At 27.7% G+C, this 25,491-nt stretch overlaps 2 protein-coding genes, 1 long non-coding RNA gene and 2 other non-coding genes across 8 annotated transcripts; 3 read left to right on the top strand and 2 right to left on the bottom strand.

Moving 5' to 3' along the window:
• The first annotated feature begins 3,550 nt into the window (after positions 1-3,550).
• Positions 3,551-7,149, top strand: LOC130662978 (uncharacterized). Its single transcript, XR_008989134.1, has 10 exons — positions 3,551-3,647; positions 3,939-4,016; positions 4,576-4,649; positions 4,856-4,917; positions 5,425-5,479; positions 5,664-5,724; positions 6,234-6,307; positions 6,506-6,568; positions 6,757-6,811; positions 7,010-7,149. It is a non-coding gene; the product is annotated as an uncharacterized LOC130662978 (long non-coding RNA).
• LOC130664301 (small nucleolar RNA SNORD31) lies at positions 4,429-4,500 on the top strand. Its single transcript, XR_008989342.1, has one exon. It is a non-coding gene; the product is annotated as a small nucleolar RNA SNORD31 (small nucleolar RNA).
• On the top strand, positions 6,088-6,158 carry LOC130664302 (small nucleolar RNA SNORD31). The gene has a single exon (XR_008989343.1). It is a non-coding gene; the product is annotated as a small nucleolar RNA SNORD31 (small nucleolar RNA).
• A 1,170-nt stretch (positions 7,150-8,319) lies between the features above and the next one.
• LOC130663771 (carbohydrate sulfotransferase 5-like) lies at positions 8,320-12,266 on the bottom strand. Its single transcript, XM_057463210.1, has 7 exons — positions 12,248-12,266; positions 10,999-11,108; positions 10,519-10,643; positions 10,161-10,396; positions 8,975-9,173; positions 8,735-8,914; positions 8,320-8,656 (listed from the first exon to the last, which is right to left on the bottom strand). Exons 2-7 carry the CDS (start codon positions 11,098-11,100, stop codon positions 8,335-8,337), a joined length of 1,164 nt encoding a protein of 387 aa, XP_057319193.1. The 5' UTR covers positions 11,101-11,108; positions 12,248-12,266; the 3' UTR covers positions 8,320-8,334.
• Positions 12,267-15,721: 3,455 nt separating this feature from the next.
• Positions 15,722-25,478, bottom strand: LOC130664016 (carbohydrate sulfotransferase 5-like). Of its 4 annotated transcripts, none has more exons than XM_057463650.1 (10): positions 25,249-25,478; positions 24,984-25,130; positions 23,527-23,617; positions 21,956-22,083; positions 21,608-21,661; positions 20,180-20,307; positions 19,734-19,969; positions 18,342-18,540; positions 18,079-18,258; positions 15,722-17,980 (listed from the first exon to the last, which is right to left on the bottom strand). In XM_057463650.1, exons 3-10 carry the CDS (start codon positions 23,558-23,560, stop codon positions 17,659-17,661), a joined length of 1,281 nt encoding a protein of 426 aa, XP_057319633.1. In that variant the 5' UTR covers positions 23,561-23,617; positions 24,984-25,130; positions 25,249-25,478; the 3' UTR covers positions 15,722-17,658. The 4 variants fall into 4 exon arrangements, with proteins under 4 accessions (XP_057319633.1, XP_057319632.1, XP_057319631.1 ...); XM_057463649.1 differs by having other exon boundaries at positions 24,984-25,133; XM_057463648.1 differs by lacking the exon at positions 25,249-25,478 and having other exon boundaries at positions 24,984-25,242.
• Positions 25,479-25,491: the final 13 nt, after the last annotated feature.

Genomic DNA, 25,491 nt, shown 5'->3' on the forward strand with positions numbered 1-25,491 from the left:
TTTGTACTATTGTATTTAGTAAATATTAGTTAACGCGCTTTGTGAAAGGTGTATTCCAGATAGTAATTTTATCTCCCGGAGTAGCAATTTGTCTTACCGATATTCTAAAATGTACAGTAACCTACGTCGATTTACATTGGAGATGTAATTTTCATCAACTACGAACAAAAAATTGCGACTAATGTACTAACTTTTAATAATTCTGAAAACAATTTCTACTTTTTGTAACATTGAACTATTTTCATAGGAATAAGTAAATATTTATTTTTTCCAAACGAAAACTTAACGAGGCTGTATTGTAATTAATATGATAAGTAAAAATTACAATCTAGATAGTACACTGTAAAAAATCGGGAGTGAATCCGGAGTGAATTCGGATTTAATTTCAATCCGAATTCACTCCGCCACTCGGAGTTCCGGAGTTTTAAAAAAAATTACTCCGCATGCGGAGTGAATTGAGAGTTTTTTTTAGCGGAGGGATCTCGGAGTGATGCGGATTTTATTTCACTCCCAATTCACTCCGGTCCGGAGTTTTAACATTTAAATTAATTCATATTAAACCATCAAACAATGTGTATGTGTGCGAGTATGTGCCTGAAGGTATGTGCGAGAGCGTGTATGTGCGAATGTGTGCGTGTGTGTGTTTGGGTGTGTGCGTGTGTGCAAATGTGTGCTCGTGTGTGCAAATGTGTGCTCGTGTGTGTTCGGATGTGTATGCGTGTGTGTAAATGTGTGCGCGTGTATGTTCGGGTTTATGCGTGCGGGTGTGTGTGTGTGTGCAAATGTGTGCATGTGTGTGTTCGGGTGTGTGCGTGTGTGTGTGTGTGTGCGAGATTTTATTTAGTGGAGTTATTGTTTATTAAAAAAATTTTCAAAACTCCCTCCGGAGTGAATTTCACTCCGAGAGGAGTGAATAATTAAAAATTCATTCACTCCGCATTCACTCCCCGAATTTTTTAGTGTAATAATTGAAATAAAAAACTAATTTTCTACAAATCATCGTAATTTTTTTTATGGATTGTAATTTTTCATTTGCGATAGCAAATTTTTCATTGTGATTGTAATTATTATTTAATTTTGACTTGCATTTTTCTCCGTGGCGGATTTACTCCGATTCGGAGTTTTAATATTAAAATAAATTCCCCTTCGGAGTAAATTTTACTCCGTAGGGATTAAATAAATACTCAGTCATCTGCTCCGAATTTGAACCACGTTTACTCCGCAAATTTTTCGTGTGTGTAATTTTATTTTTTTTTTTACATTAAATCTTTTTATTTATTTATTTTTTTCGTTGGTTGAACTTTCGATTGAAATGTGAACGAATTGCGGAAATCACTAAAGCGTACTATGACTTCATGCACTAGAAACCTTGATATTGACTTGTAAATGAAGATTTTTTTTTTTTAGTAAATTCAAGGCGCATACGTCAATGTCGTTTGTTGACTTTTTTTTATAGCCATTTTACGCACTAATAAATTTTATCATTCACGAGAAGTTGAGAATTAAATGTTTTTTATTTAAGAAAAGACAAGACAAAGAGGTGTCACTAGAACTTTTGTTTTTATTCGAAATCAGGAAGACATATCGGAGAAATTTGAAGAAAAGTGTTTTATTTTTTTGCATTCATTTGATCATAATCTCACTGTATTTATACACTGGCATAAGCCAGTAAGTCCAGATTTTTTTGGAATTTCTATCGAATTTTTTGGGTGTGATCCTGACCAATACTAAAACTTGACAGAAAAATGTATTTCTTGGCGCAAAAAATTTTCACTCACCCCAAGAAAATTTTTCGCATTATGAATTGAAAATCAAAATTTTCTTGGGGCGAGCAAAAAATTTGTCGAGTCAAGAAATCCTTTTTTTCTGTGTTTTAGTCTGATATTTTATTCTTTGGAGATATCAGAAAAACGTTTGGAAAAATAATATCACTTAAAAGTTTAGACACAATTGTTTTTAGTATTTTTTGCAACTATTTTCTAAACACTTGTACACTGTAAAAAATCACCGGGGTAAGTCCAAGCGGTGTGGATGTTTAAATTGGCGGTGTTAAATTTCAACACCGAAAGCGGTGTAAAAATAACGCCGCCGCCGGTGTAAATATTCTTTACCGGTGTTAAAATATTTTACTTTGGGAATGTGTGCATATGTGTGTGCGTATGTGTGAGTGTGTGCACGTGTGTTGAGTGCTTGTGCTCGCGTGTGTGTGCCTTTGTGCGCTCGTTAGTTTGGGTATGTGTATGTATCAAGATATTTTTTGTGTTTTATAAGCTTCCCAAAGTTATAACTCTGAGCGGACGCAGTTTACCCCGCTTTTACATCGGTATTTTTACACCGCCAAATTACGCCTCCTAAGTCGGTGTAATTCCATTTTAACACCGCGCGGAGTTAAAATGAGTCCATTTTTAACACCGGTCTTTTTACAGTGTATCATTCTTCATCATGTAGTAATTTGTTTCGCCTTTTTTTCCGTGTAGTATATCATTTGAACCCACTTCACCTTCTCTTTCACTTACAAAATTTACTTTGCATGCTAAAGTATAATGAGTGCATTCAAAACAAAGTACTAATTTATAGTAACAAACATTACTTTATAATTAGTCTTCAAATTTGATAAAGCGAAAGTCATTTTTAATTCATGACAGCATCAAATAAGAATTAATTTTTCAAATTTCATAAAAGAATAAATATTTTATACACTTTTTAAATTCCTCAAGACGATTTCGTGTCCTAATGGCTTATTGTCCCACTTTTGACTATATTATTCAATATACGCGGTTTTTTATTATTATTTTAAAATAGCTATTTAAATTGTTGTTTACGTCGACATAATTTGATTTATTTAGTCATGGTAATAATCGTCCTTGAGTAAGTAACCTTTTCGATTGGTAAAGTCATTGATGATTGTGCCATATTCAAATGTCAGCATTACAATAAACTGCGGTATAAATCGCATATATATACATATACATACATATATTTATTTATAATAGTATCCCCATAGCTTCAAAAATTTTAAATAATTTAAAATCAGAATTTTTAATTTAATTTACTACTTAGTATATTAAGCCATCATTGAAATTTAAAAAAAATTTCTTAACTGTATCAAAATTAAATTTAATTTCAAAATTACATCTCGCACGTAATGTTAATTATTTATTATTTTAAAAATTAGTGCCAGTTTTTCAAGCTGGGTTCATTTTTAATCCGGATTTAAATTATTACTGCTGGTATATCTATTATATTATTATTATATAGATATATAATATAATAGATATATAATAATTAATAATATATATGTATATATTATTATTATATTAGATATTCTAGCAACATTAATTTAAACCTGGACGAAAATAAACTTGTTTTGAAAAACTGGCTTTTATTTGAATTTTACCGCGTCATTAATAAAAATTTTTTAAATCAAATAATTCCGTTCTTATCCATTGAAGATGGCGCTAAAACTCGTATATTTTAAATTATCACTGTACATATATCTATATTTTTATATTTTCTCCATGGTTTTGGTTAGCAAATTTCTGCACTTCTCAATTATTCAATACACTCGTTCATTACGTTCCAAGTTCTCAAAAGAGAAGCATCGTCATCATGAACCCGCAATGTCCGCGGAAGACCACGCCATCATGGTAAGCAATCATCTTGATAAAATCTCTAAACATCCTTCTAATTATTTAATTTATTTAAATATTTATTATTGAGTTTTATTCTAAATATCATAATGTTTTATTATTTTATTATATTTATGCAATTTATAATAAAAAATGATAATTTTCACATGATGAATTACTAGTCTCGTTCGTATGATAAAAAATATGATTACGAATCTAAAGGAATTTAACTGAGTTAATTAATAATTTTATAATATTGTGCGGTAATTAAATTAAATTAAATTTATTTATTTACTTTGGATTTTACAGGCATGCCGGCATTTTCGCTTCGATACTCACGTGGCTGAGACCAGGATTCGAGACTTGATTTATTTTCAATTCAAAATGGTAATTAATTATTTAAAATAAGCATTTATTAGTTTGATAATTTCTCTAATTTTATTATGAGCGTGAATTTGACTGACAATTGGCAATCTTTTAAATTTTTGAATAAGAGCCAGTTTTTCAAACCAGGTTTATTTTTAATCCGGGTTTAATTATCATTGCTAGTATATCTATACAATAATAATATATAGATATACTAGCAATATTAATTAAAACCGGGATAAAAATAAACTTGGTTTGAAAAACTGGCCCTAAATGAATGAAATGCATGAAGAATGAAAATTAAAAAATACGCATGCAGATAATTAAAAAATTAGTACGCGCATTTTTTCAATTTAATTATTCTAATTAATTAATTTATTTATTTAAAATTTATAAATTGTCTCATGTCTGCTACATTCACACTCATAATTTTATTACCATGATGTTAAGTATTACCGCCCCAGTCTGATTTTCTATGACTGATTGGTTGTTATCACTGATTATTTTTTGTCCTTATAAATTTGTTTGTTTAAATTTTTAAATTTGAATTTTAGCTGATTTAAGTTTCAAATTGTTTCAGATATTTATCCATTAAAAAAATATGTAGGGTCAGCAAACACTGGTACCAATTCAAACTGGAGATTGAATAAATCGGTACGTAAATTATTTAATAATTTTAACTTTTACTTAAATCAATGAAAAATTGAAAAATTTGAATATGATGAGTTCTAAGTTATCCCTGTCTTACATAAGCACGTGGTGAGAAATTTTAAGTCCTGAAATTAATTAAATGAAAATTATATTCATTTCCTTTTTATAAATTTCAATTATTTATAATGAATTATTCTATTTATTTACAGAACAATATTGGAGACCAAAAACTCATTCAGAAAAAGATGATTCCAATTGATCCAAATGAGAGGTGAGAATATTTTTATCCCTATCATATGAGGGCCAGTTTTGCAAACCGGGTTCGTTTTTATACGGGTTTAAATTAATATTGCTAGTATACATCTAATAATTATATATCTATATACATTAATCATATGTAAATATACCATCAATAATAATTTAAACCCGGATTGAAAAATTAACCCTAGAAGACATGAAAAATATGTGAAGCCAAACAATTCGTGACGTGATTGGCAATGAGCTGAAAATAGCATAAAAATATATGCAATTAACACAGCAATTTACATTACAACAAATTTAAAAACCAACACACATGCGCTTGCGCGCGAAACGTACACTAGTTAATAATTCACAAATTAAATTTATACAAATGATGTGTTAAATAGACAAGCATATGACTGATCAAGTCTTGATGTCATCTTTTATTCTGATTCAAAAATAATTTACACAAATTTGCATTCAAATTAACCCAACGATTTTCTTTAATTTTAATGATTTTTTTTCTTTAATTTTTCAGAATACCCTCAAGTTTGTGGAGCGTCAATTAAACAGTCAACTGCTAATGATTATAGGTACTAATTATTTCCTTGCTTAAAAAATCTGCAATATAACTATTCAATATGATGATTTAAAAATATACGCTATGATATTCGTATATGATTAATTCTTGCCCTCACTGATTTGTTTAGTAATGGAATAAAATTTTCTTTACTATTATATTTTATTTGTCACTACATTACTTCTATTTTATTACAGAATTCCAATTTACTTCAAAAACTGATTCAAGTCAATTTAATAAACTTCTGTACATCAGCAAGTAAGTTTTTTTTGTTTTAAATTATTTATTTTTTGAACCTAAACTCTATAATTTTGAATGCGACCTCAAAACTTCTAATTACTCGAGAACTTAGTCAGTTCGCTACAGTTTACATATTTTTCATGATCATCTCTTTTATCGAAGTTGAAATTTTTTACCTACATCATAATTATTATGTTGATGACTTACACGTACGGTTAATTATTTTATATTAATTTTCTTAATGTTCAACTCATACTGACGTAATTTAAAAGATTTAAATTATTTATACAAACAGACGATAATCTCTAGCTATTTGACTAGATTTTTTTATTCTATGAATTTTGCCAACAGAATTTTAAAAAATTGTTGATATTTATATTTTTTACATGATGTTAAGTATTACCGCCCCAGTCTGATTTTCTATGACTGATTGGTTGTTATCACTGACTATTTTTTGTCCTCATAAATTTGTTAGTTTAAATTTTTCAATATAAATTTTAACTAATATAAATTTTGAATTGTTTCAGATATTTATTCATTAAAAAAATATGTGGGGTCAGCAGATATTGGCATCAATACAAACTGGAGATTCAATAAATCGGTACGTAAACTATTTAACTATTAGTTGAATCAATGAAAAATGAAAAAATTTTGAATATGATGAGTTCTAAGTTATCCCTGTCTTACATAAGCACGTGGTGAGAAATTTCAAGTCCTGAAATTAATTAAATGACAATTATATTCATTTTTTTCTCCTAAATATTAATTATTTATAATTAAGTATTTTATTTATTTACAGTAAAAAAATTGGAAACCGAAAACTTATTCGAAGAACGATGATTCCAATGGACACAAATAAAAGGTGAGAATATTTTTATGAGTAATAATAATTTACAAATTAAATTTATGCAAATGATGTGTTAAATAGACAAGCATATGACTGATCAAGTCTTGATGTCATCTTTTAGTCTGATAACAAATAATTTACACAAATTTACTTTTAATAAAAATTGACCATTATCTTTAATCGTTATATTTTTTATCTTTCAGAATACTGTCAAATTTGTGGGAATTCGATTCTACAGTCAACTGCTAATAATATCAGGTACTAATTAATTTATTACTTATTTATTCATTCATAAATACTTGAACATAACAATCAATTATGATGATTTAAACATATACGCTATTATGATATTCGTATATGATTAGCTCTTGCCCTCACTGATATTTTGAAAATAAAAAGAAAAAATTTCTTATTCTTGTGGTCAACTATTATATCAAGTTTTTTTTTATTTTCCAGATTACTCGAGATTTCAAAATATTTTCAAACGGAAGAATTTACTACTGGGTATTTTATATGCCGACAAAATAGGTCATGCTATAATTAATAAACTGATTTGGTAAATAAATCTAAAAAATACATCTGAAAAAAAAAAAAAAAATTTATTGTTCAAATTTATTCAATATATCCATTTTTAATTACTTTTATTACAATTGTACGTTGTAAGGCACGAGACCCATCACCCAATCACATATTTTGAGAGGTAACACGGCTTTATCTTAAGACAAAATTTCTCGAGGATACAATTTCTAAAATTATTTTTATCAGTCCAATTCCTGATGGCCAAACTATCACTTCAGAAATTTGACGTTTAGTAATTTAGATTAACTTCACCGTAAGTTTACGTCAAGTTCTTGCAATTGACGATGATGTCAAATTTGGGCTGAGAATTTCCCATGATTTCATACATGTATGTGTAACAAATTCTATTTATTTACGATCTACACATAAAATGTGAAAGAAAACCTGAATACGATTCCAGTCGTAAGTGTAGAAATCATTGTAATTAAATAGATTATTATAAGATCTCGTTTATAGAGATCGTGTTCAACAGATTTTATCCTAGGGAGATACGGTGGAACCGTAAATTTTGAGAAATTTGACTAAATATAGATCTACAAATACATGGAGTAATTAAGTACTAGTTCCCTGATCGGGTACTCTACCTTACAACTTTTTGAACTAAAAATACATTTAATTAAAATGAGAATTTTTAACTAATCAGTAAAAACAATTCGTTCCAAAGTTCAACCTGTGGAACTTCTAAACTTTAGACATTAGAAGTTCGAGTGGAACTTTTGTAATCTTGAATTCGGAACGAGAGTAAAAATACGTTTTGAGAAATGTCTTTCAAAAACATTTTTTTTTTACTTGAAATTCGCTCGTATGAAATCCTAGATAAACTTTTTTTTTTACTGTCAAAATTACAAAAGTTTCACTTTAAGTTCTCATCTGATTCAAGTTTACAAGTTCCACTTCAAACTTTTTTGGAACAAATTTTTCACGGGGTGATTTCTTCTTTCCTTGGATGTTAGGGCCGAAAGGGCGAACTAAATTGAGTGACTTCCATTTAACGGATTTTTTTTCGAATCTAGTGTAATAAGTAATTGCATTTCTTCGTAGTTCAAGATCTACTATACCCGTCTATGGGTATACTGAAATAAGTTTACTCTTTTGAACCGTTAAATCCAAAGAAAAAAGAATTAAACTAGTGGGACTTCATCTTATATCTAAATAAATTTGAATAAAACAAGCCGACATAAATTTCAATTCATATATTTGAGTTAAAATGGTCCATAATTTTTAATAATTGGATTAAATTCTTTTTGGTGAGTTTCATTGACAGCCAAAACGTATCCCCATAGTTTCATTGCAGTCGCACAGACACGTTGAATTTCTTCAACTTCCACAAAATTGAGATCATTGCGCCAATGGAATGGCGCGGTTTTTGAATCACGAAATGTGCTGAATTGACCGCCGGAATTATTTTTAGTATGAGTTTCTAAATAACTTTTAACATCAGAATGAAAATTAAGACCGTAAAATTCAAACATTTTTTCTGCTTCATTAAATGGATCAAGAGATAAATCTTCATAACGTAAGACTCTAAAAAAAAAGCAAAATTAATTAATTAATAAATATGCAACTGATTAATTTAAAATATCAGAGGCTTTAATTACGCACTTGAAAGTTCGTGGGTATTTCTCTTTAAGCTCGACGGCAATATTGTAATCTGACACCATATCGTTACACAGAAGTGCTGTGTTTGAACAATCAAAACTATTTTGACACCATTTAGGATTCTTACGTGACTGCATCAGTCCCCGCGGATCTCTCACTAGTAAAATCATGCGAACTCCAAAACTACATTGGTGAAGATATACTGCATTAGATAAACTGGCTAATTATTTGAACTTTACGTACCTCTCGTCTTTCAATAAAACTTGAGCAACTTTTAATGTCAGGCGTAAAATTTTCATCGATTGAAATGGAAACAAGCGACAAAATTCAGATAAAAACAACGGATTTAAACATATTTTTTCATGAGATACGCACTGTTCCCATAAACGAGGATTGTACATAAATCCCCAAGGATTTGTTTTACCATACTCTATATAAGACACTATTTAAATAGAAATTATAATTTTAAATTAAAAATTTTTTTCATTAAATTTAATCAACATTTCCATAATAAAAATATTTAAAAATTTTAATCAGTTACCATTCAGCAAGTGGCTTCGTCATAGCTAGCAGTTTGTTAACTTACATATTTACAATAATAAATATAATTTTATGACAGTAACGTAAGCAGACATTCGAAATTAAAAAAAAAAATTTTTTAACAGATAAATAATGAAAAAAAAATATTTCTAAAAAAATGCACATGTGGAAAATTTCATAAACTAAACGTGCAATTTTTCAAAATATTTTTTTAATCTTTATTTTTTTGTTAAAAAAAAATAAAAAAATTTTTAAATGTCTGCTAATTTTATTGTCATTATAATTTTCACGGAAGTTAAGGCTGGGTCGTAACTAAAAAATTCTTGAATTTCAGATTTTTACAAAGAAAAAAAGGATTTCTTGGTGCGAAAAATTTTACTCACTGTGAGAAAATTTTTTACTTGCCCTAAAATTTTTATTTGCGCCAAGAAATCTTTTTTTTATGTATCAATTAATTAATTAATCAAAATTACAGTGATTTTTTGTTGCTTCTGGAAAAATGCATATAACGTATTTCCTCGGAAGATTTTTATCATTCGAGCCCCATAAATATTCAAAACATAATTATAAATAAAAAATTTGAAAATTTGTTAGGTGCAGCCCAGCCTTAAACTGAAAGTAATAATCGCCGATACGAAAAAATATATACCGGCAAAATTACATACATATGACAATACTAAAGATATGATCGATAAAAGATTGCTGGGGATATCCCTATGCACTAAGATCTTAAATTAAAAGAGAATGGAAATAATTTTAATTTCTGTGCATAAATAAATTCAAAATATTTTTTAATAAAAAGTGTAATCACGATTGAACTACGTAGTGTATAATTGTTATTGTAAATTGCAGAAAGCGTTAAATTAAATAAATGAATAATTTAACTCACGTAATTTATTATATTCACAATTAAATAATGCATTAATATTAGCAATCGCAGGTTGATCTTGGGGAGGTCCTCGTATTCGAACGATACCAAAATCCAGCAGTGGTTCAAAATGATAAAAATTTGCCGGGTGTGAATTAACTATTTCTCCGACAAAAGTACTCCCGCCTCGCCAATTACCGAGAATAACACTTTTTATTGGTCTGCCATTTTTTTCCATCAGCAAATCATCAAGATTGCTGATTTAAAAAATTAACTTGATGAAGTGTTCATAAATATAGATATACAAATACATGAAGTGATCGGGTTTTAGGTCTTTTATCTTTTATATAATCAGTACATAATTTTATAAATATTATACCTGATATTTAAGCCATATTTTCCATTAAGAAACTCGTAATTTTCCATATCATGCTTGATTTTGCGTCTTTGTTGATCAACAACATTTTCTATTTCCAAAGACTGATTTTTTTCTTGTGAATTAATCTAATGAATAAATAGTATATTACATACCTAGGCCAGTAAAACAAGAAAAGTCTCAGAGCACATGTAATTGTTGGCCGAGGCGAAGCCGAGGCTGACAAACATGTGGTCTGAGGCTTTCTTTTTTACTGGCCAAGGTGCGTATACTATTTTTCTGCTCGACGAAGCCGGAAAGTTGCAACTTCGTTTAGGGCAGCGGCCCGAAAGTTGCCACTTTCCGGCCGGAGGGCAGAAAAAAAATTTATATCAGAAAGTTTTTTAAAAACACATTGATACTAAAAAAAAAATGTTTATGACAGTATCCTATGGTATGACGATAATAAAATTTGTTAACTATGTAAATTTAAAATTTACTAACCGACATCATTGGTCGTAAGCAATCCTCAGTAATACAAAAATGCAGATAGAAAATTGAAACGAGAATGGAGTAAAATTTTAAACCAAATAATTTTCTTGACATTTCAACTGCTGTAAAAAAAAAATTAAAAAAAAAAAGCGACTGTTTAATAAAGGGAGCATTTAAATCAACTTTGCCGCGCGGAAAAAAATAGCGGAAAAATTACAGTTTCAAATATCGGCAAAGTCTCTCTACTTCGAAACTGTAAAAATTACATTCAAATTTCGTTCAAATAAAAACACATTAGAAACTGTAAAATTTGGTAATTATACACTGCAAAAAATTTCGGTGTAAAAATGGACCCGGAGAACTTTACACGGCCGTGTAGTATGAAATTCTCTCGGTGTCAATTTTTTATCCGTGTAATTTTTCCACGGTGTAATCTACTTTTTTTACACCATTCCGTGTTACTCGTTGTAATTTTGATTTATGAGCGACAAACTATGATTTAATATTTTTAACTACTTAATCGATAACTACATTGATTTTATTTAGATATTAAATAGTATTTTGAACATTATTCTTATGAATAATTTTCTTAACGCAAAATTATCATAAATTATACATTTACACGTTTGGTGGTGTAAAAATTTTTAATTCACACTGCCTAAATTTAACACCGGATTTGGTGCAATTTTCACACCAAAATTTTCACCGATAGATTTACACTACACCGGGTCCAAAAAATTTTTTACAATGTAATTCCAATTACTTTAGTACAATAAATACTCGACCATTACAGTGCAAACTATAATACTTAAAATTTTTATACGGGGGTACTGTTTTTGCACTAAAAACTGTAATTTTTTCACTGTTCTTTTTTCCGTGCACATGCTGATGTTCATAGATCAAAATATTTAGTGTTAAATTATTGCGAACATCTCTTATCGTTACACTGTAAAAAATTGGGAGTGAATTCGGAGTAATTACGGATTTTATTTAAATCCGGATTCACTTCGATTCAGAGTTTTAATATGAAAATAAACTCCCCTTCGACGTGAATTTTACTCTGAGGGCCCAGGTTAAAAAAATAACTTGATTTTGGCGTAATTTAAAAAATTTAAAATCCAAGTCCCGTGACTTAGTTAACTAAAATTTTTATGTCAAATCCAAGTCAAACTTGACTTAAATTTGTAAGTTAAAAAAATCATGTTGTTAAAAAAAAATAAGTGCAGCCAAAGTCAAGTTAATAAAGTCAAAATCAAGTTACTTTTTTGACCCGGGAGAATTAAATAAATAAACAGTCATCTGCTTCACATTCACTCCGAATTAAATCCGCGTTCACTCCGAAAATTTTTTACAGTGTAGTACACTTGAAATAATAATCCCGTTTATAAATTAATACACTTATTAGTACATCAATGAAAATATAAAACAATAAATGTAAGATAAATCTTTCTCTGAATGGTAAAAATTCCGACTAATGAATTGAAAGACTCGAGGATTTAAAAGATAACTCTGTTCTATTTAATAGATTATAATTGTTATTTTTTTTATTTATAAAATGACACAACTGGTTTATCATACATCTGACCCGCAAATAGTATTGACATGAAATAATTATATATTGAATATAAGTTATGCTGGATGCAATTAAGAGTCGTAATGCATGCCACGTGGTGAAATAAACCAGTTTATATATTAATAATTAAATAGTTTCATAACTTTAATACAATTAATGTTTGTTAAGTAATGTTTGTTTACTTATATTCAATATATACATATATATTTATATATACATACTCAAATTATTTTTACTGAATACTTACACTCGATAAGGACAATTGATTTAGATTATATGAGAAAAATGACGTACACATATATTTATATCACTTTGTTTATAAAAAAATAAGGCGTTGATAGTATTATTATAATAATGGACGGATGAAATAATATGTGGAGGTCGCAGATACTCTTATTGTTTTACTGTCGCAATACAATCAATTAAAATTATTTACATTATGGACATTTGTGTGATTTAGTGTTTAATTGTATCCCTGATTAAACAAAACGATTTACTCAATGATTAATGTATATCTAGTATATCTATATAGTATTAAAATTGAATCGTTTTGAATCGTTTATTTAAATCAGGGATTCCTTATTTTGACGATATTTTAAAAAAGTCGTGCATTTGGAGATAGAAAAATTTATATTCTTAAAAGGGGTGATCAGATATTTTCGGCTGAGTTTTTCTCAGAAACAAAATCTCTAAATACAAACTACAAACTGCACATTGATACACTACTATCTAATCTAGCGAAGTGCGCTTTAATTTTTTGATAATATTCGGTTGTTTACGAGGAAAATTCGGCCAAAGTTCGTGATTACTCTATTAGTGCAACAAAGATAATACCGTTCGCTTATTTGAGTGCGGAGAAAAAAAAGTAAGAACCCCGTTAAGGAAAAAGGGGTCGGAGATACAAAAAAAAAGGCATACTTTTGTGATTTTTTTTTTTAGAGGACATTCTTCATTAAAATTCTTAAAATTAGTGACATTATTAAGCAACATTCCAAGAATATTTTGATAAGTTTTTATAAAAAAATATTGAAAACTGTGCCAGGGGTAGTGGAGAGAGCCGAGTCACTTAAAAAAAGTCTTCATGCTGTAGGCAGGATAACTTATGACTGCTTCATCTGAAATCAAAAAACCAAAAAGATTTCTTTAGTACTTAAATTTATCTTGAATTTGAACGAAGGGATAAACAAAATATTCATTTTTGAATTTTTGGTAAAGGTTCAATCAAAAAGCTCTGATTTTTGCCAAAAATTGTTCCTTTTGTTTAATTAAAAAATAAGGAGTTATTGAAAAAAAAAATCCTTCGTTCAAATCTGAGATAAACTTATGTACTAAAGAAATCTTTTTGGTTTTTTATTTCAGATGAAGCAGTCATGAGTTTTCCTGACTACCGCATGGAGACTTTTTTTGAGGTGACTCGTCTCTCCCCACTACCACTGGCTTATTTTTCAATATTTTTTTATGAAAATTTAGCAGAATATTCTTGGAATGATGCTTAATAATGTCACAAGTTTTAAGAATTTTATAAATAAGGTACGCAGGGAAAATTATCTAATAAATTTTACTCGTTAATTGTGAGTAAAACTGGGCCTACATAAAAAATTACTCGTTCTTTTCTAGATAGTACTCAATTATGGGGTAAAAATACCCAATTTTGAATCATTTTTAAATAAAAAAGAACAAAAAATAAAACAAAACGAATTTGTTTTTATTCTTTCCGTATTTATTTTGTTTTCGATCCAAGTTTACTTCAAAATGCAGGGTAAATTTTATCGAAAAACTCTCTAAGTGTACTCTAAAAGAAAATAATCACATAAATATGCTTTTTTTTTGTATCTTAGGCCCTTTTCTCTCTTAATTGGTTTCGAATACGGGAAAAAAGTTATCAAATGTAACACGCGCCACAAAATTTTTTCTTTGAATGACAAAAGCTATCAAAAGAATGAAAGTTATCAGTATGAAAATATTTTATTTAAATTTATTTGATGCCAAGGCATTGGCCGAATGGCAAATATGTACATAGTAATTACATTAAAGTACACGTAAGTGATTTGGTATTTAATTTATACCGTAAACTCTAAAATTTAATAAGAAGAACAAGGAAAAGTTTATACGTGAAATATAAATCTCAAAATATAAATGAAAATATTAATAATATAAATCAGCTCATGTTAGATCTCCTTGTATAGTAAACTCCCGATGAAAATAGACTTTAGGCAATTTTATAAAATTATATGTGCATTATATATGAATTATATATAAATTGGATAGAAAAAATGGCCCGATCCAATTATATACAATCTATATAGAAATTGTATACAATTCTATACAAATTGTATACAATTTCTATATATCGGGCCATTTTTTCTATCCAATTTATATATAATTTTATATAATTGTATAAAATCTTTTTTCATCGGGCTGTTAACAGTAGTTTACAACTAATAAGTTAATTTGATAGCCTAGGCTGAGATTCTTTATTTGAAGTTTGTAGTTAGCCTTCTTTTTCTTGATACAGGAAGTATTTATAGGCACTAGTTTTAAAAGTATCATAGCTAATATTGATAACATATTAAAGAAATAAGAAATGAATGCTAGACAAAAATAAATGGTGATAATACTTTTATTAATAATAGTATATTATAATCAATACACAAATTAATACTATATATTTGTACAAATGATGTATTAAACTAATTATTAAAAAAAAAATTTAACAAATTAATTAAATCTTCATGTAATTATTTAAAACTATTTACACAAAAAATTTACATTTGAATACCCAATAATCATATTTAACAATTATTATCTTTAATTTTAAATATCCACTGACTTAATTTGACAATAATTACAGATATTAATTATTCGTTGATTAATTAATAATTTAATTAAATTTTAATCATTATCATTACATTCATTTCAATGATATTTGTATATAATGAACTCTTGTCATCACTGATATGTTAAAAAATTTAATATCATCTTCGTGTATTATTATTTTAATTTATTATGACATTGAGTATTTTTATTTTATCAGAGTAATAAAATTCAATTAAAAATTACATAATTTCATTAATTATTAATCGTAAAAATATAAATTACATTTTAACATAAAAGTCTTTTAATTTTTTTAAAATCATCATTTAAATAAAATAATAAAAAAAGTTTTGATTTTATATAAAGTCATATTTCGTGTATCGGAGATAAATCAATGAGTTATTTCTTTCCCGAATTAAAAAATATACATATATATAATACAATAAATAAAATAAAACTGTAATTAAAACATTTGTTGCATTGAAAAAAATTGATTAGATGCATGTATTGTTAAATATCATTAATTAATACGGAATATATGTAAATACTATTAATAGCATGTTTCTGACTTTGGTAATTTAATACAATAAGGTCTGTAAAGACCACAGCAGGCACTTGAAGGCGTATTTAATTATTCTTTTTTATTTATTTATTAAAAATTCGAGACGGATTTAAAACCTGCATTATGTGTTTTCTAATATTACCCTAAACTATTTTTAAATTGGACCAACAATATACATAACTAAAACATTTACACAGAAAATAAGAAATTCTTGGCGCAAAAAATTTTTACTTGGTCCAAGAAATTTTTTTTATTACACGCAGATAATTTTGAGTAAAAATTACCAGTTAAGTTTCGGATTCCCCGCGTTTTCATCCCCCGACAAAATATCCTATCAGCAAAATTTCTCTTGACAAAATAATCCACACCATCATAAGCACTAAAATAAACATGAAAATTTAGAAATATCAACGATATGAAGAATATAATTTATATTTGTTTAGTGTAAAAAATTGTTTTACGATTTTTATACCCCTGTAATCGAATAGCTTCATTATTTATTTATTTATTTATTTATTTATTTATTTATTTATTTATTTACGCTGTCAGCAATTGACAAATTTTCATATTTCATTTGCGTTATCCAGTGCGAATAATAAAAATAAACTACAATACATAAGAAGTAAACTTTAGGAATAAATTACTAAAGAAAAAAAATAACAAATTTGAGAATTCTAATTATTCTTAATTTTTGGCTTCTGCTTTCCCTCTGGTTTCTATTTCCACTTGGATTGACTTTTTGAATGAATTAAGAGATCCACCAAAGAAATTTACATTTTTTAAGTATTCGTTGACTAGTCCAAATATTCTGTTTATATAATTATATAATTCACAAATAATTTGGGTGCTTTTTTTTTCAGAAAAATTGTGGGAATTTATAAATAAAAAATAACTGCCTATTTAGAGTGCTAATTTTTCAGGAAAATTGTGAAAATTATGTCGAAAGATATTTTGTCGGGGATATTATGTCCGGAAATATTTTGTCCGTAATATTTTTTCGGGGATATTTATATATGTCAGGGGATGAAAACGCGCATTAGCAAAATTTGGTACTGTAACGACATCTAGCCAGTAATTAAATTTTTACTATTGTTAGTAGAAATTTCACTTCATTATCATGCTATCGAGTAGTATATTGTACAATGTACAAAGGAAAAAATTAATATATTTACCACATGTCCTCAAAGAAACTTTTCCCAATCCTAAGAAAAGTTTTGTCTTCAATTCATAGTTCAAAATATTTCTTGCGCCAAGAAATCTTTTTTTTTCTGTGTATAAAAACTAAAGCAAATAAATTTAAAGCAACAAGGGAGGAAAGTAGAACACTCCAACCCACGTGTATAATTGCCTACTTTCCTCCCTTGGCGTGTAATAGTATATTACACACCGAGGGAAGTAAAGTAAGAAATGTCTCAGATCACATGTAATTGTTGGCCGAGGCGAAGCCGAGGTCAACAAACATGTGATCTGAGGCTTTCTTATTTACTTCCCGAGGAGTGTATACTATTTTTCTCCTCGACGGAGGCGGAAAGTGGCAACTTCGTTTTGCACAGCGGGACGAAAGTTGACGCTTTCCGCCCGGAGGTGAGAAAAATACTATTATAAAAAATCATTAACTGGGAATGTACGAGCGTGGAATATAAATATTTAAAAAAAATTGCCAGTTGCTTTGATCAATTAAAAAAACGACTATCGTACAAATGATGATATAAATAAACATATATTATAAAGGCTGATAATTTCTAGCAATTGGATTAAATTCTTTTTGATGAGTTTCGTTGATAGCTAGAACGTACCCCCACAGTCTCATTGCCGTTGAACAGACACTTTGAATCTCTTCAACTTCCTCAAAATCGAGATCATTACGCCAATGAAATGGCGCAGCTTTTGAATTACGGAATGTACTCGACACACCACCGAAATCATTTTTAGTATGAGTTTCCAAAAAATTAATAACATGCGGGTGAAAATTTAGACCGTAAAATTCAAATAGGTCTTTGACATTTGAAAATGGATCAACAGATAGATCTTCATAGCGTACGACTCTAGACAATAAATAATCAAATAAATAAATTATATAATTAATAACACAATCGAGCAATTAATTTTTTAAATTAAATTATTATAATAATTAAATCCGTACTTGAAATTGCGAGGATATTTTTCTTTAAGTCGCACAGCAGCTTCATAGTCGGATACCATGTCAGCGCAAACGCGCGCTGGATCTGAGCAATCAGGACTATCTGGGCACCAATTTCGATGCTTACGCGATTGCATTAATCCCCGGGGATCTCTTATTAATAAGACCATACGAACTCCAAGACTATATTTTTATATAAACATATATATGAGCGTCTGTATGGTATTTTGACAAGAGATAAACTGACATACTTTTCGTCTACGTACCTCTCGTCCTCAAGTAACACCTGAGCAATTCTCAGTCTTAGCCGCACTAGTTTCATTGATTGAAATGGAAATATGCGACAAAATTTCGTTACAAACAACGGATCCCAACATATTTTTCTATGAATTACACACTGTGTCCATAAATGAGTATTGTGATTAAAAACCCAAGGGTGAGTTTTACCGAAATCTAAATAGTTTTCTGTACAAAAAAAAAATTTTAAATAATCATCAAGACTTGAAATATTATTCGTTCAAAAGACGTAGAGGAAAGGGAGGCGAAGACCTTGGATTGGTTTCAAAATGAATAGTAACTATTATTAATGAAACGGTAACCAGTTAATATATTCCCGCCAAAAAAATATCAATTAAAAAAAAAAGAATTTATCATAAAATTATGTAATTAAATTGTAGTCATGGTCTGAGGATGTGACTAATGGACTCACGAAAAAGATTTATATATATATTGAAATTTTTCATAAACAATAAAAGAACTGATGGAAATATTTTGTACTGAAATTATTGTTGCGGGATATTTTTTTATGATCCTGAAGTTAACAGACAATCAACAATTTTCGGATTTTTTTTTCAACAAATCAATTACAAAAAAATAAAAAATAAAAATATGCAGATGTAGAAAATTTTAAAAATTACAGGTGCAATTTTTTAAAATATTTTTTTTTTTATAATTTATCGTTTTAAAAAAAATCATAAAATTATTAAACGTCAGCTAACCTCGGTATCATGTTTTTAAAATAATTTTTTAACCGCGATATTATAACAGGAATATCGTTGCCTAAAACTCAGTAGAACTTGTATACACTCTGCTATTTTAATCAGTCGTTTTTTATTGTTAATGAAATTTTTTTATACATGTATTTAATTTTATATGACCGCTCGAATGTACCAATTATTGGCATACGGTCTAATCTCTGTTTTTAAATATTAGATACTTAAAAAGTATATAAATATAAATGTATATAATGATTTATCGCAGTGTAAATAATTAAAACATAAAATAAAAATTTTTTATCGACCATATGAATAATTCACGTTCTTAGATATTTATTTTAATCGGTTCTGAGCTGCCCCAATAATTATGACATTCCGATTTTAAACCACCAAGACATTAAATTATTTTTTTTTTTCTATATATATTTAATCGAAGCTCACAGTATTGATATAAAAATAAATATATTAATGTTGACATCAAAATTTTCCTGTAATTGTCTTGCGTATATCGAATAAAAAAAAGTTTTGACGTCTTGTCGGTTTAGTTTCGTCTACCGGCTTCTGCATTCAAGATCCTAAATAACATCTTATGCTGTCCCTATTCTAAACCCCCTCCCCCCTTTCCGACTGCAATAAAAATAAAAAAATAATAATTTAACTTACGTAGTTTATTATATTCACAATTAAATAATGCATATATATTAGCAATCGCAGCTTGAGCTAGTGGAGGACCTCGTACTTGGACGATTCCAAAATCCAGCAGTGGTTCGTAATGATAAAAATTTGCTGGATGTGAATTAACGACATCACCTAAAAATGTACTGCCGCTTCGCCAATTAGCAAGAATAACACTTCTCATTGGTCTTCCACCTTTTTCCATCAGCAAATCATCAAGATTGCTAAATAAATACAGAGTAAATTAATATTCAAATAAAGTTATCAATAAATAAATAATAAAAAAATTTTTCCCATGTTATTTAAATAGGAAATCTTATTTAAGCGAGCGCGCGTTTTGTAATTGAATTGGAGAGCCCGACTTAATACCCAATTTTTTAAATGTTGCGTCAACGTAATTTCCGTATGGAACCGAAAAAAAAATAAAATGATACCTTATATTTAGACCATATTTTCCATTGGGATATTCGTAAGTCTCCATATCACGTTCGATATCACGTCGCTGCTGATCAACGACATCTTGGATCTCCAAGAACGATAGATTTATTCTTTCTGAAAAAATCTATTGAAAGAAAAAAAAAATTAATATCAATAATAATAATAAACAGAAGTTGAAAAATCCAAACGCGCACAACTCAATTGCTCATTCAAAAAGTGATCAATAGATAACGCTCCTATATGCAAAAAGTATTTTTTAAAAATGGTAGCTAAATTTTTTTATAAATTTCCAGTTTTAGTTTTTATTAATTGCAATTAAACCAAAAAGATTTGGATGGTGATTTTCAAAAGGGTTCTTCATTTAAGAATTCAAGTGTAATAAAAAATAAAATAGATCAATGGGTTGTGTATTTTTTAAGTTATTGTGTTTACTAACATCCGTACATATTTACGGACATCACAAATTTTGTTTAAATTTTTTTATTTTTTCAGTAGTTACTTTTAAGGGAGGAAAGGGTCTAATATACAAAAAAAGAGCATATTTTTGTGATTTTTTTTTTCAGAGTATCTTTTTTATTAAAATTCTCAAAATTTGTGACATTTTTAAGCATCATTCCAAGAATATTCTGCTAAATTTTCATTAAAAAATATTTCTTTAGTACATAAGTTTATCTTAAATTTGAACAAAGGATTTTTTTTTTACTAACTCCTTATTTTTTAATTAAACAAAAGGAACAATTTTTGGCAAAAATCAGTTTTTTGATTGCACTTTTACCAAAAATCCAAAAATGAATATTTTGTTTATTCCTTCGTACAAATCCAAGATAAACTCATGTACTAAAGAAATCTTTTTGGTTTCTCTATTTCAGATGAGGCAGTCATGAGTTATCCTGCCTACAGCATGGAGACTTTTTTTAAGTGACTCGGCTCTCCCCACTACCACTGGCACAGTTTTCAATATTTTTTTATAAAAATTTAACAGAATATTCTTAGAATGATGCTTAATAATCTCACAAATTTTAAGAATTTTAATAAAGAAGGTACTCTGAAAAAAAATTACAAAAATATGTCCTTTTTTTTGTATCTCAGACCCTTTTCCCCCTTAAGAAAGTGACTTAAAATCGTGTTCATTTTATTCATTTTATTCAGTAACAAATTATCTGTCAAATGGTACAAATTTTGATCTAGTTGAGCAAATTTGAATAAGTATTAATATGATTTTTACGTGAGTGAATCAGCAGAGGCCGAGTAAGCGTTAGCAGATCACGGCTCATTGCTTCGCAATTGAGTTGTGCAATAAAATAATTTCAATTTAAAGTATCATGTAAAATAAAGTAAGACAATTACAAACGATTTAACTATCCAATTTAAAATGACAATTGTAATTATAATTTTATTTGGTACAACCGGCAATAACAACTCACCGTAAATGGATCTTGATGTTGCTTGATATTATTCCGCGACCTTATCTCCACATCCTATATTCACACAATATAACATAGTGAGTAATAAAAAGTGTAAAAGCCAATGATTGTGATATGAATAAATATTTGTTAGTGAATTTATACTCTATCCAATTTACTCTCATGTTAAACCAACTAAATAAATCATAAGTTAAAATACAGTAAAGAAAAATTAATAAATTAAATAGTAAATAAATGAAGGCACGTGCCTTGCAGTGAATTAACACCAGTATCTTATCGTGCGAGTGTATTTAAATATAAATAAGTTAATTAGTTAAGTATATAAATATAAACATTAAGTGTACTAACCGATATCACTGGTTGTAATCGATGCTCGATAATATTATAATACCGTTGATTAAATACTAGTACAAGAATACAAAGAGATGTTAAGCCGACTAGAATAAAGAAACTCAGTCTTTTTGACATCGCGCCTGCTGTAAAAAAGAAAAAAATTACGTAAAGATAATCATTTTAAATGAGTGTGAATGTAGCAGATATGAGACAACTTATAAATTTTAAATAAATAAATTAATTTATTAAAGTAATGAAATTAAAAAATGCGTGTACTGATTTTTAAATTATCTAAATACGCATTTTTTTATTTTTATTCTACTTACCCAAGTAGCACAGAGAGAACTTTAAAATGTCTTTTCAAAAGACAAGACCAATTTTATTTTGTCTCAAAGCCAAGTTTTTTTATATAGTGTAAAAAGAATGAACCTCAAGTTAACAAACAATTAAAACCTTTCGGACTTTTTTTCCAACAAATTATCAATTAAAAAAAAAATAAAAAAATATGCACGTATAGAAAATTAAAAAAACTTCAGGTGCAATTTTTAAAAATATTTATTTTCCATGATTTATCATTTTAAAAAAAATTCAAAAATTACTAGACGTCTGCTAACTTCAGTATCATGTAAAAAGAGCGGTGTTAAAATGAAATAACACCGGTGAAGACGGTGTTAAGCGGTGTAAAAAAAAATTCCACGTATAGAAATAAGAAAAAAAAATGTATTAAGGTAAGAGTCCTAGTATTCGATCACTCATGTATTTGCATATCTATATTTACTGGATTTTCCTAAATATAGATATACAAATACATGGAGTGATCGGGTACTAGGTCTTTTACCTTAAATATAAAAAATATAAAAATTTAATGAATACTATCTGCAGGAAATTTCAATTTTGCTATGTCCTTATTTCAATAATTATTCATTTTATACGTAATGTATGTAAAAATTACACAATTTTACGCCCACCATTTCAATCACCAATAATTTAATTAATTAATAAAAACTCTATTTATCTGTAGTGATTGAGTTAATAAAAATATTCACCAAGTAAAATATTTTAACACCGGTAAAGAATATTTACACCGGCGGATGTTATTTTAACACCGCTTTCGGTGTTGAAATTTAACACCGCCAATTTTAAGACATACACCGCCTGTACTTACCCCGTTTTTTTTACAGTGTATACATAAGACATACAGATGCTGATCTAAGTCATAGGAAATTCGTGTTCTTTTTTCCCCCTCAAAAAAGTCATATCAATTAAAAAAATTTTAGATGACTTACTTGAAATTTACTTTTTGCCACCACTTGTATCAAGTTTTTAAAGCAGACATTTTTTCAGGGACATAAATTTCTAATGATTCTGTCAAAATTTTTGCGCAACAAATTATCAATAAGTGAAAAAACAGCCTTAAAACTGCTATCTTATGGTCACAAATTCAAGTGTGCTACTTGGGTACATTTTATTTATTTGTTCGAAAATTACAAAAATTTTTAATTGTCAGTTACATTCACACTCATTCATTTAAATAAATAGTAATACAATAAAAATAATAGAATAATTAAATTGACATTGTCACTTACTGATAACCCTCCTCCGCGGCATAATGTATCGCATTACTCGACAATAAAATTATCTCAAACATCTCCAGTTCTCCGCACACTCCAAACAGTTCTGTTTCAACAATTAAAATAAAAATACATCACACTAAATAGTTAACAAAAAAATTTTTATTACTTCAAACAAATTACGTTTCACTTGATTGGAACAAATTATTGACATTAATTTTAAATTATTTATTTTCTATGATGCCGAAAGTAGCAGTCATTAAAAAAATTAATTTATTTTCCATAAACAAAGTAAATACTGACAGCAAAATATTTTAATAATTTCAAATTACTTTAAAATATTTAAAATTACTTTATATAAAACATGTTTATATTTCATATAATATAATAATGATTGTATCATATATATGATTAAAAATACTCATTGAAAAGTATTGAAAATTATTTCAATTCTTTTCAATCCATATGGAGATTTTGAAAAATATTAAATGGAATTGAAATTTCGATCATTTGAATACTTTCTAATTCTTGTAATGGAATTCGAAAGTATTGAAAAGAATTCAATCTTTCATCATTGTAGAAAAAGATTCAGAAAGATTGGAAAATATCAATTCATTTTAATTTATTTCAATTCAAGTCATAACTCGAAATATGGAACAATTTTAGTATTGAGAAAGATTCAGAAAAATTGAAAATTTTCAATTTCCTTCAATTCTTTTCAATCCTACACTCGATCCAAAATATGGAACTATTTTAGTATTGAAAAGGATTTAGAAAGATTGGAAAATGTCAATTCATTTTAATTTATTTCAATTCAAGTCATAATTGGAAATATGGAACTATTTTGGTATTGAGGAAGATTTAGAAAGATTGAAAACTGTTAATTGATTCGAATCTTTTTCAATTCTTTGGAAGTTTAGAAATTCTTATATTATTTTTAGATTCAAAATGATTGAAAAGTATTAATTTTATGTCCAGATGAAAACCTTGTGGAGTAGGATTTATTCAAAAGTATTCAATTCTCATCTTTTTCAATGCTTTTCAATGAGTATTTTTAATCAGGGATAGTAGTATACTAATTACTAGTAACTGTTTGTTCATTAAAATTAATCAACTTTTTTTATATTAAATAACTTCATATAAAACATGTTTATATTTCATATTTCATATAATATAATAATGATTGTATCATATATTTATTTAAAAAGAAAAATATACATGAATGTAAATGTAGCAGACATCAGCCAAATTTAAAATTATAAATAAATAGAGTAAATAATAAATAAAATAAAATTAAAAAATTTAAAAACATGGGCATTTAAAAAATTTAAAAATTAATAAGTGAATTTTTTATAAATATTATTTTTTAAATTATTTACTCTATTTATTAATAATTTTAAATTTGTCTGTCTGCTACATTCACACTCATAAATATACACAAATATAAACAATTAAAATTAAATTATTCTTACCCACTGGCATAATTGCATCGCGTTAAAATTTTTTAAACTAAAAAATAACCCTCTTACTGTCAATAATATTTTCAACTGTCCACTGACGCTGTCAGTTCTGTCTCAGAACTTTATCTCCATTTTCACCTCCATAATTACATTCTGCTCCTGCTAACAATTATTAAAAATTACAATTATAATTATTACCCTCACAAAAACGTCAAGAGCAATAAAAATTAACACTCGTTAATTGTCAGTTGTCCACATCAAGGGATGTTGTGCTTACGCTAAAAAATAAGGGGTAATGCAACAAGACTCCACTAGCTGTCGTCATAGAGTTCGATTATTTAAACAACAACTCAACTCGATGATCGATTATCACTCGTGTCAGTTTTGCTATCGAATTACATTACAATTAAAAATCAAAATAATTGTCATGTTAAATTTGAATAAAATTACCATGCAATTTAACAAAACTACCGGAAGAAAATAAATTTTAAATTAACGATCAATCACGTGTCAAGTTGAT

Source organism: Microplitis mediator, chromosome 2 (genome assembly GCF_029852145.1).
Source record: "Microplitis mediator isolate UGA2020A chromosome 2, iyMicMedi2.1, whole genome shotgun sequence".
Lineage (NCBI taxonomy): Eukaryota > Metazoa > Arthropoda > Insecta > Hymenoptera > Braconidae > Microplitis > Microplitis mediator.

Coding starts and splice junctions, on each gene's coding strand:
- LOC130663771 (XM_057463210.1), bottom strand. CDS start 11,100: ATGTCAAGAAAATTATTTGGTTTAAAATTTTACTCCATTCTCGTTTCA. Junction 9,174..10,160: donor TTGTGAATATAATAAATTAC/GTGAGTTAAATT, acceptor CTATTTAAATAG/TGTCTTATATAGAGTATGGT. Junction 8,915..8,974: donor GTTTTATTGAAAGACGAGAG/GTACGTAAAGTT, acceptor TCACCAATGTAG/TTTTGGAGTTCGCATGATTT.
- LOC130664016 (XM_057463650.1), bottom strand. CDS start 23,560: ATGCGATACATTATGCCGCGGAGGAGGGTTATCA. Junction 22,084..23,526: donor GCCGCGGAGGAGGGTTATCA/GTAAGTGACAAT, acceptor TCTTTTTTACAG/CAGGCGCGATGTCAAAAAGA. Junction 19,970..20,179: donor AAATATGGTCTAAATATAAG/GTATCATTTTAT, acceptor GTATTTATTTAG/CAATCTTGATGATTTGCTGA.